Source organism: Palaemon carinicauda, chromosome 2, assembly GCF_036898095.1.
Source record: "Palaemon carinicauda isolate YSFRI2023 chromosome 2, ASM3689809v2, whole genome shotgun sequence".
Taxonomy (NCBI): Eukaryota; Metazoa; Arthropoda; class Malacostraca; order Decapoda; family Palaemonidae; genus Palaemon; species Palaemon carinicauda.
Window position 1 is genome coordinate 61,968,141 of NC_090726.1, and position 12,500 is coordinate 61,980,640.

Sequence of the window (12,500 nt, forward strand, 5' to 3'; positions counted from 1 at the left end):
TGTTGGGTGCTTCCAGTTTTAATTTCAGTATGGCAATGAGGAGCTGGTGATCATTACCAATATTTGCACCTCTATAGTTTCTTACTTTTCTCAGAAATATTTGCACCTCTATAGTTTCTTACTTTTCTCAGAGTCCTCCTTCTCTTCTTATTAATGGCCACATGGTGAAGTCCGTGCATATTTGCCAATGTCCTTGCACTAGAAAGCAGTACCTCCAATAAAAAGATTATTTGTTGAACAAAAACATATACAGTAGTGTGTGCCCCATTTTCATTTGCAACTTCACCAAGACCCTCAACACCCATCGCATTCTTTATACCTTGATTATTCCTTCCAACTTTAGCATTGAAGTTATCAATCACAATTTTCATATCTTTCTCTGGGATCTCTTCTATTACACTGCAGTTCTTCATAGTATTCATCTTTCCTTTCTTCCGGGGAATCATTTGATAGTGCATAGCAAACTATATCACTTATATTGCACTGGTTTATTTAAACTTTTCAAGTAACAATCTATTATTTACAGCTTTCCACTCCATTAATGCCTTTTATGCCCTTTGTGTCATTATTCTTTCAACTCCAGCTGTACTTTCTGAATATATATATGTATGTATGTATATATATATATATATATATATATATATATATATATATATATATATATATATATATATATATATATACAGTATATATATTTCCTTATAACCAATTTCCTTATGACGTGTTTCACTTGAAGCTATGATATCCAAACTATATTACATAAATTTTATTCTTCACTTGCTGTAACTTCCCAATCTGATTCATGGTTCTAACATTCCAATTTTCAAACAGGATAAAGAACTTGATTCACTCCATATTTCAGTTCTTGATAGATTTTCAATATGTTGCCCGGTAGTTGCATTGTTAGCAATATATCTGTGCTTATTTCTTAACTTTCTTTTTTCCTACATACAACGACGTCGCCAAATCTTCATGATGTGGTGTGTGAATTACTGCACAGGAATATGAAAAATTGAGCAAGCCACTTATGTAATTCATTCTGATCAACTAATATCATTTAGCAAATATCAAATTATTAATCATTCATTTGCATCTTTTGGATTTTATGACATCATCCCCCGGTCCTAAGATCTGAAGAAATCTAGTTTGTGTGAAAATTGGAGGACATATGTATGAGAATACTGTACTATTCATCTCCACAAAGAAAGATCTTCCCCATTGGCATAGGAAGGATGATAGAATCAACATTAAAAAGATAGTCATTTGCATGAAGTACATATTCGTGGTGTTATTTTGTGCGTGTGTGTGTGTGTATTGCTTTCATTCTGCAAGTGAACCAGACCTACTGGAGTTGGTTCAGGTATCTCAATTTTTTTCCCCGATATACATAACATAAATTATTTTCAAGCCATAGCATTAGGATGCAATAATCTCAAATAGGAAACTAAATTCCGAAACGAGTGGGAAGGGTGTCGGGGGACCTTGCGTAAACCTCTGAATTCAAGCTGTGAATCGATTAAAGGAAATAGACGGAAACAAAGTTAAGATTACCCATTATCTCTGTAACTCGAGTCTTTCCGCAATTCCTCGAAATTAGTTCACCTGATATTTTGTGTGTGTGTGTATATATACATATATGTGTAATATATATATATATATATATATATATATATATATATATATATATATATATATATATATATATATAGGTGTGTGTGTGTGTATTATATATGTGTATATATATAATCTCCATATATACGTATACATATTTACGCATATAAATACATATATATATATAATGCTTTACTGCCACAAGGATCACGTGACTTGGTATACGCAAAAGACATTAGGAAATAATAAAAAGCACGAAAGCGCTTGTAAAGCGCTTGGTACTAAAGCTTTTTATTATTTCCTACGGGCTTTTGCGTATATATATATATATATATATATATATATATATATATATATATATATATATATATATATATATATATGTGTGTGTGTGTGTGTATGTATAATGTATTTATATACATATATATAGGCTATATATATAGAGAACTCTGTGATTTATGGGTTATATAGTTGTATACATATGTATATATATTATACATACATGCATGCATACATACATACTCATGTGCTGGTATAAGTGAAGCTGAATCGGTGACCGTAATGAATAATGATGCGCTTCAACCCAAAAGCAAAATTATTAAAGATCAAATTAGCATTGATTCTACAATTTTTTATTCTCTCTTTTTGCAAACCGTGAGCTGATTTTATTTATAATCTGTGAGACTCAAAATATGGGCACAGACAAAGATATATTTCCTGAAGTCATTCTTAAGGCCACATCTAGTACAGCAGATCTGTGAAATATTCTGGTAGTTTTTTGCCTTTGATGATACAAGCATGAAATTTGGTACACAGTTATAGCATACCCTTAGGAAACATTTTGGATATAGGAACATTCTAGATTACCCCTAGGGTCAAAATGGTGGCTATTTTACAAAATGACTGCCACGAATAACTAAACTCTGCCTACAAGGTCAGCAAAGTCATATGTGCTTGGTGCGAAAGACAATGTATTGAGTATATGATTATTATTAACTAGTATGCACATGTTTATTATCTATTTCATACTTGACTAAAAATATGCATCTACAGTGGCCTACGAGGGGCATAGGTAACAGTTTACCATCGCAAAAATGCATGGCTGGAATAGGAGCTTTGAACAATCATGCATCTGAAATTTTGAATGACACCTGAATATTGTTCCTGGAAATATAAATAGATAAAAAAAATCAACCTTGGCGAAAGGAACTTAGACCCCATGAATATCTCCATTAATAATTACATACCACTAGCTAGGAATGTCACGACTAAATGCACAAACTTGCGAAATCGATATTGATGTGCTCACTGTATTATTATTTTATAATTGCATAATAGAAATGTTGAAACTACAATAGTGTGTTCCTATTGATTTGGGTTTAATATGGTCGTGAACAGCGCAAAGAAATTATGTATGGTGGCCTATTGAGGACATTGAGTGCCAGTCACCCAAATCTCTGTTCTGTATATAATTATGTATCTCCTTCGGGCTGGGATTCTATATTTTAACTCTTCTTTTCTGTTTTCAGATGATAACTCCACTGTAGTGTAGCCATAGATTAATCCCCTACTTGACTTGGTGTTAGGTCGAGACAATGGCCAAGAATTTCAAACTATTAGACCCCCGGCAGGGATAGCCAAGTAAGACTGTTAAATCAATTAACCAGACAGACTGGAACCTATGTGTGTTGTGTCAGATGGAGACCACTGAACCTCTTCATTGTCCAGCTGACTCCAAACGAAGCACAGGAGGATCTGGATACCAGACTCTTGCAGACAACCTTCTCAGGTTCAGTGAGATCGACTGCCTCCTAAGATCTCTCGACATGTCCCGCTTAGACGATGGTGAAGATATTGAGTCCACCTTACAGCCTCACAGGGCTAAGTGGCATGATTCGTGCAGATTACAATACAACAAAACTAAATTGTCTCGGGCAGAGAAGAGGAAAGCAACCAGTTGCGATAGTGAAGGCGTAACACCAAAGTTAACCCGTCAGAGTGTGGACCGCTCAGACACACTACTCAAAAAAGTGTTTCTTTTGTGACAAGCCAGCAGGTAACACGTCTCTGCGCAAAGCTTCTTCCTTCGACTTGGACAGACGGGTCAGGAAATGTGCTCTGAAACTAAAAGATAAGTCACTTAAAGCTAAACTGAGTGCTGGCAATATGATGGTGCAAGATGCCCTGTACCATGTCAAGTGTCTGGTTTCCCTCTATAACAAAGAAAGGGACACAAAGAGAACTTTGGATGACCAGAATAATATCGATCATAGCATAGCTCTCGGAAACTTAGTGTCCATACATCAACGATGCCTGTATAGACTCTCATGTGGTACCAGTATTCAAGCTGGCAGATCTAACAAGTTTGTACAGCAACCGGCTGAAACAGCTTGAAACAGTCTTGCCTGGACGTGTCCACTCGACCAAACTCAAGTACCGGATCATGGCATCTTTTCCAGACACTGAGGAGTACAAACCTGGTCGAGATGTTCTGCTTACTTTCAACGAGGAAATCGGGTCAGCCCCTCACAAGGCCTGTGAACACGCTGCTGATAGTGATGGTGTTCATCTTGCTAGAGGTGCGAACATAGTCCGAAAAGATATGTTGAAGATGAAGACAGCTTTCAGTGGATCATTTGACGCCCTCTGTCAAGAACAATCCGTGCCAAATTCTCTCCTGGCACTAGTTGCTATAATCCTGAAGTCCCACGATCCAAGAGCATTCAGGCCACTCATCTGCATCAACGCAGACTTACAATCTCAGCTCCTCATGTTCAACAGTTATGCAGGCCGCCAACAGAGTACGAGTATTGAGTCTATCACGCACGGCCACAATCGGGAGACCCGCTTGCCTGTGTACCTAGGAATGCTGATGCACACAAAGACTCGCAAACGAGATCTGGTTGACACTCTGTTCCACTTGGTTCTCTCCGTCTCCTATGATAGGGTGCAAAGCATCTCCTCGGACTTTCTTGTTAGTTGTGTTGGTGATTTCTTGTCAATTTGACAGGTGGCTAGAGCAGATGGCTATTACTGTAGCATCAGACACACCACTACAGGGAGACGAGACTGTCATGGGCTGCATATCATGACACCAAGCAGGCAAGCAGTCCATTCCAGAGGAACCAGAGTGTAGTGTGACCCTCACTTCATTGCTGCTCTCTTCTATGACCAGGCCAAGTCCGTGGCTATGATTTGTCTCTCCATGGATGTCATCAAGACAGCTGTTGAAAATCTTAACCTTGGTCAGATCCCTATCCTCACTGTCGATCAGCCACTGTGCACACTCGCCAAACAGATCCAGTGGAGATGGCCAGAAACGCTTGGAGAAGATCACTTTGTCATCCTATTTGGTGGAATCCACATTGAGATTGCTGCACTGAAAACTCTGGGTATTCTTCTGGATAGCAGTGGGTGGACTGGAGCTCTGGTGCAGGCAGGAGTTACTACAGCTGGTACTTCTGATTCCTTCCTGAAGGCTGCCCATGTTACACTCACTCTGCAAGCCCACCAGGTCACAGCCAGTAGCCTCTATCTTCTGCTACAGGAAGCCTTTACCCAAAGAGCAAATGTGGGACAGGATCTGGAAGACTGGTGTGCTGAACTTCTGCAGGCTAGTTCACAGTTCCACTTCTGGTGGATCATTCAACAGCTGGAACTGACTGTCCTAATGTACGTCAGATCGGTCCGTGAACGGAACTTCCGGCTATACATTGATACCCTGAGCAAGATTGTCCCCTGGTTCTTTGCATTGGGTCATACCAACTACGCCAGGTGGATACCAATTCACCTGTGCGACATGGTGACACTGGCGACCAAACATCCAAGTGTATACACGCAGTTTCTTGCTGGCAACTTCACAGTAAAGAAGACCACTTAAGCATTTTCTGCAATGGCCATCGACCAAGCCCACGAGCAGAATAATGCATTAGTTAAGGGTGATGGAGGAGCTGTAGACCTAACAGAGAATCCCACTGCATTATGGCGCTGGATGGTGTGTGGTCCAGAGATGGCCAGAGTGATCGCTGAGTTCCAGGCCACATTAAACACCACGAGCATACCAAGAACATACAGGTAGACTTTGTTAGAGATGTGTGTCCACTCACTCAAGTCATAGGGGGAGATGGGCAACCCATTTTGTGACGAGAGCAAAGATCTCCTGTTGCTAGACAGCAGAAACCTGGCAGACCCAGCAGTTATCAACACTGTACGGGAGATCAAGAAGCCAGGACAAGAACAGCATGACTCTTATGTCCATGAGAGACTTGTCAACCAGACAAAGCCAATCACTGACACAATCAAGAGAAACAACCTCCCTCTTTTCAGATGACCTCCAGTCAGAGATAAGTCAAGAGCACAGCGGCAGGTGTCATCTCTGAAAAACGACGGCTCCCTGTTCTCTAGGTTGTTCATTGCGTCCTAAATACGTGATGGAGATCTCGACGAGTTCTTCGCACACGAGAACCAAGCATGTCCCCCTGCACTGTCACATATGGACAAGATGAGACTTGGAACAAAATCTGATCATACTTGATGGTGCAGCGATCATTAATATGGTGCCACCAGCCCCAGTAAAGACATTCAACTACTATGCATCACAAGTATTCTTGCCATACATCACATCTCGGCTGCAGCATACCAGCAGAGTGGATATTGCCTGGAATGAATACCTCATAGACAGTTTGAAGGCAGGCACTAGAAAGAAGCCAGGCAAAGGCATCAGAAGACGAGTCGAGCCATCTAGTTCCATTCCTGGAAACTGGCAGACCTTTCTTTGCACAGATGAGAACAAGATCGAGCTGTTTGACTTCCTAGCCACCAGGATAGCTACAAGAGACACAGACAAACAAGTCACCAGCACCCACCACAAAAATGTGGTTTGTACACAGGCCTGAGATGTTGCTGGCCTTGCCCCTTGTAGCCACGAGGAGGCTGATACAAGGAGGCTAATTCATGTTGAAGATGCTGTGAGGCAGGAATACAGCAGTGTCAATCCACACAGTAAACACTGATGTCGTGGTTCTTGCAGTGACAGCAGCTGGACGTCTGGACATTGATGAGCTCTGGGTTGCCTTTGGCACAGGAAAGAACTTTAGGTTCTAGGCCACTCATGAGATGGCTGTAGCACTGGGACCTATCAAGTGTCGAGGGTTGCCATTCTGCCATTCCCTCACTGGATGTAACACCCTTTCAAGCTTCGGAGGCTGGGGGAAGAAAAAAGCATGGGGAACTTGGAAAGCCTGTGATGAGTTCATTGATATCACTGCAGCATTCTGTGCCTTGGCTACCTCGCCAACTTCTTCAGCCTCAGATGACCACATGGATGCATTGGAGCATTTTGTTGTTTTGTTCTATGACATGTTCCTGACTACTGTTGCGATCAACGAGTGTCGTAAGCACCTGTTCCCCTAGACTGGCAGATGAATAGATGCTCTCCCACCAACTCGAGAAGCCATGAAACAGCACATCAAGAGAACTGCTTACCAAGCCGGCTACTGTTGTGGCCAAATGATGGTATCCACACCAGAGCTCCCATCGCCCAGTGAGTAGGGGTAGGTTCACACCGATAATGGCTGGGACATATCCTGGACAACCCTCCCAGAAGCAACTGAGGCATGTCAGCAACTACTAAGGTGTGGCTGCAAAAGGAATGCAGAGGACACTGCAAGTGTGCCAAGGCTGCACTACAGTGCACAGCTCTATGTCGCTGTGGTGGGGAGTGTACAAGAGAGTAGAACCATGTATTGAGACAAGAGAGATCACAAATGCTAATTACATGTATATTAACATGTACACATGCATCAGTGCATATACTGTAGTAGATTTTATTTTCTGGATCTAGAGGTTCCACTGTATAATTTTGACTTTCTGTATATTTGTATATTTTTACAATTTTGTATAATGTAAGTTGATGTTAGGTTCAAACAGAAGCACTTCCTCTTAGTTCAAGAGTGTTAAATAGTAACAGTCATTCCATGGTTCTTGATAAGTTTGTTGAAGAAAAACATCCAAAAATACAAAAATGCACCAAAAGATAACCAAATAAATGGTTTATTTACATTGTCACCTTTATTTGCTATTACTTACTTACTACAATAAATATTTACTTGAATAAAACACCTAGTATGCTTCTCCAATAAGTGAATATGGTTGTATTCATGTGTATCCTAAGTCACGTAAACACAAAATCGGCCATTTTGTAAAATGGTTGCCATCTTGGCCCTTGAAAGTATCTGGAATATCCCTATATCCAAAAATCTTTGTAAGATACTGCCCTAGCAGTGTGCCAAATTTCATGCTTGTATAACCAAAGGCACATTTTTTTCACATATCTGCGCCCGGCTAATCGTAAATTTTGACCTGATCCCTTTTTCTCCTATCGTGGTTCCCTTTGGATCTGGGTACCTTAAAACGGTTAAATATACGGTTGGGTAGGAAAATATGGAAAAAAAATAATATTTGTGATTCATGTGATCCATTTTAGTAGTGAGTAACTGTTTATCGTGAAGCTTCTTATCCATATTTTGAATGCCGAGTTCTATTCAATTCAAACAGTATTGCAACGATTTATTTAAGTTTTGATGCAGTCCAGACAAGAGTTCTAATTAAAGTATTTCAGAGTGTACTTTTCAACTACTTTGTCCATCGCGTAGTTGGGACCTAACAAGTGTCGAGGGTTGCCATTCTGCCATTCCCTCACTGGATGTGACACCCTTTCAAGCTTCGGAGGCTGGGGGAAGAAAAAAGCATGGGGAACTTGGAAAGCCTGTGATGAGTTCATTGATATCACTGCAGCATTTTGTGCCTTGGCTACCTCGCCAACTTCTTCAGCCTTAGATGACCACATGGATGCATTGGAGCATTTTGTTGTTTTGTTCTATGACATGTTCCTGACTACTGTTGCGATCAACGAGTGTCGTAAGCACCTGTTCCCCTAGACTGGCAGATGAATAGATGCTCTCCCACCAACTCGAGAAGCCATGAAACAGCACATCAAGAGAACTGCTTACCAAGCCGGCTACTGTTGTGGCCAAATGATGGTATCCACACCAGAGCTCCCATCGCCCAGTGAGTAGGGGTAGGTTCACACCGATAATGGCTGGGACATATCCTGGACAACCCTCCCAGAAGCAACGGAGGCATGTCAGCAACTACTAAGGTGTGGCTGCAAAAGGAATGCAGAGGACACTGCAAGTGTGCCAAGGCTGCACTACAGTGCACAGCTCTATGTCGCTGTGGTGGGGAGTGTACAAGAGAGTAGAACCATGTATTGGGACAAGAGAGATCACAAATGCTAATTACATGTATATTAACATGTACACATGCATCAGTGCATATACTGTAGTAGATTTTGTTTTGTGGATCTAGAGGTTCCACTGTATAATTTTGACTTTCTGTATATTTGTATATTTTTACAATTTTGTATAATGTAAGTTGATGTTAGGTTCAAACAGAAGCACTTCCTTTGAGTTCAAGAGTGTTAAATAGTAACAGTCATTCCATGGTTCTTGATAAGTTTGTTGAAGAAAAACATCCAAAGATACAAAAATGCACCAAAAGATAACCAAATAAATGGTTTATTTACATTCTGTCACCTTTATTTGCTATTACTTACTTACTACAATAAATATTTACTTGAATAAAACAACTAGTATGCTTCTCCAATAAATGAATATGGTTGTATTCATGTGTATCCTAAGTCACGTAAACACAAAATCGGCCATTTTGTAAAATGGTTGCCATCTTGGCCCTTGAAAGTATCTGGAATATCCCTATATCCAAAAATCTTTGTAAGATACTGCCCTAGCAGTGTGCCAAATTTCATGCTTGTATAACCAAAGGCACATTTTTTTCATATATCTGCGCCCGGCTAATCGTAAATTTTGACCTGATCCCTTTTTCTCCTATCGTGGTTCCCTTTGGATCTGGGTACCTTAAAACGGTTAAATATACGGTTGGGTAGGAAAATATGGAAGCCAAATGATATATGTGATTCATGTGATCCATTTTATGTAGTGAGTAACTGTTTATCGTGAAGCTTCTAATCCATATTTTGAATGCCGAGTTCTATTCAATTCAAACAGTATTGCAACGATTTATTTAAGTTTTGATGCAGTCCAGACAAGACTTCTAATTAAAGTATTTCCGAGTGTACTTTTCAACTACTTTGTCCATCGCGTAGTTGGGACCTAACAAGTGTCGAGGGTTGCCATTCTGCCATTCCCTCACTGGATGTGACACCCTTTCAAGCTTCGGAGGCTGGGGGAAGAAAAAAGCATGGGGAACTTGGAAAGCCTGTGATGAGTTCATTGATATCACTGCAGCATTTTGTGCCTTGGCTACCTCGCCAACTTCTTCAGCCTTAGATGACCACATGGATGCATTGGAGCATTTTGTTGTTTTGTTCTATGACATGTTCCTGACTACTGTTGCGATCAACGAGTGTCGTAAGCACCTGTTCCCCTAGACTGGCAGATGAATAGATGCTCTCCCACCAACTCGAGAAGCCATGAAACAGCACATCAAGAGAACTGCTTACCAAGCCGGCTACTGTTGTGGTCAAATGATGGTATCCACACCAGAGCTCCCATCGCCCAGTGAGTAGGGGTAGGTTCACAACGATAATGGCTGGGACATATCCTGGACAACCCTACCAGAGGCAACTGAGGCATGTCAGCAACTACTAAGGCGTGGCTGCAAAAGGAATGCAGAGGACACTGCAAGTGTGCCAAAGCTGTACTACAGTGCACAGCTCTATGTCGCTGTGGTGGGGAGTGTACAAGAGAGTAGAACCATGTATTGGGACAAGAGAGATCACAAATGCTAATTAAATGTATATTAACATGTACACATGCATCAGTGCATATACTGTAGTAGATTTTGTTTTGGGGATCTAGAGGTTCCACTGTATAATTTTGACTTTCTGTATATTTGTATATTTTTACAATTTTGTATAATGTAAGTTGATGTTAGGTTCAAACAGAAGCACTTCCTTTGAGTTCAAGAGTGTTAAATAGTAACAGTCATTCCATGGTTCTTGATAAGTTTGTTGAAGAAAAACATCCAAAAATACAAAAATGCACCAAAAGATAACCAAATAAATGGTTTATTTACATTGTCACCTTTATTTGCTATTACTTACTTACTACAATAAATATTTACTTGAATAAAACAACTAGTATGCTTCTCCAATAAGTGAATATGGTTGTATTCATGTGTATCCTAAGTCACGTAAACACAAAATCGGCCATTTTGTAAAATGGTTGCCATCTTGGCCCTTGAAAGTATCTGGAATATCCCTATATCCAAAAATCTTTGTAAGATACTGCCCTAGCAGTGTGCCAAATTTCATGCTTGTATAACCAAAGGCACATTTTTTTCATATATCTGCGCCCGGCTAATCGTAAATTTTGACCTGATCCCTTTTTCTCCTATCGTGGTTCCCATTGGATCTGGGTACCTTAAAACGGTTAAATATACGGTTGGGTAGGAAAATATGGAAGCCAAATAATATTTGTGATCCATTTCATGTAGTGAGTAACTGTTTATCGTGAAGCTTCTAATCCATATTTTTAATGCCGAGTTCTATTCAATTCAAACAGTATTGCAACAATTTATTTAAGTTTTGATGCAGTCCAGAAAAGAGTTCTAATTGAAGTATTTCAGAGTGTACTTCTCAACTACTTTGTCCATCGCGTAATTAAGATCGTGTTTATAGATATCTCATTTATTGATCTCAAGAAAACACCAAATGAATGACCACCAAACGGAAAAGAAATTGAAAACAATATAAGATTTGTAGTGGACTGGCTTTTAACTCTGAATGACTAGCGCAAGGCAAGATAATTGAATTCCTGAATGGTTATTACAACATGAACAATATTCACGGTGTGGTACATGACTATATTCCCTTGCCCGAAATGGCTCCTGGAATTGAATGGAAATATCAGTCATTTGCGATTTATAACTCCTTTATAAATTATGGATGAGAAACTGACATGACAGGGTTTTTCATGACATCTTACTTGTTTATTGTTGTAATTAATACATTTTTTTCATGTTTCGTCTTTATGGGATACCAGAGATTCAAATAATTTCTTATTGGTGTACAGTAAAGGCATATATATGTCTGTATTCTGTGGATCAATGAAACTATAAAGTAAGTCCAGAAATTAATCGGCTGACTTATCTAAAGACCAGCCTGTCTACCCGTAATAAGGAGGAGGCGTTGGCTTTAATACCTGTTGCTCGTAGCCCGGAGCTGGTAAGATGTTCACGTAACTTCCGTACTCAGTGGTAGAGAGGAGTTGTCCACGATCAATACAGGGAGCGATGTCAACAAACTCCAAGTCTTTGGAAAGCGTGCCAGTCATCCCATGGTCACTCAGGATGACAACATTAGTCTGACAGTCCAAAAAAGAAAAAAAAAAGTTGAAAACAATATTGGAATAAAATATCAAATTTAAGGGTTTAAACACATTGAAGTATATTATAAGATTCAACATTGTAAGTGTATTTGAGTGATTAAGAGACTTCAAAGATTTTCTTTTTTTTTTTCGAATTAGTTGCGGACATCAGCAACAACAATAATGACAATGATAGCAGCCACGATGATAATGAGTAACAAATAATAATGGTTGGTCTTAATTTCCATTCAGCTTTTTCCTACTTGGGTGAGCGGTTTTATTTTTTATTCAATTCTATATATGACATGTCATTTTGAAGATAAACATCTTTTTAAATGAATAATAATCTACTTAATTCCAGTTTTTTTGTTGGAAATTGGGTAATGAATGACGAACACTCAGAGAATAATTAAATATCTAACCTTTCCTCCATCTGCTTGTCCCTCTAGGAGCTTTGCAATGCGACCCTTTCGCATATGTCAT

At 39.7% G+C, this 12,500-nt stretch overlaps 1 protein-coding gene across 3 annotated transcripts in view; it reads right to left on the bottom strand.

The window, feature by feature from the left end:
- The window catches only part of LOC137625454 (glycerophosphocholine cholinephosphodiesterase ENPP6-like), a 122,239-nt gene that overhangs the window by 8,520 nt on the left and 101,219 nt on the right, over positions 1-12,500 (bottom strand). For all 3 annotated transcript variants that reach the window (XM_068356380.1, XM_068356374.1, XM_068356366.1), the window contains exon 7: positions 11,853-12,014. In XM_068356380.1, the coding sequence (XP_068212481.1) occupies positions 11,853-12,014 (162 nt within the window). The remainder of the gene's footprint in view (positions 1-11,852; positions 12,015-12,500) is intronic.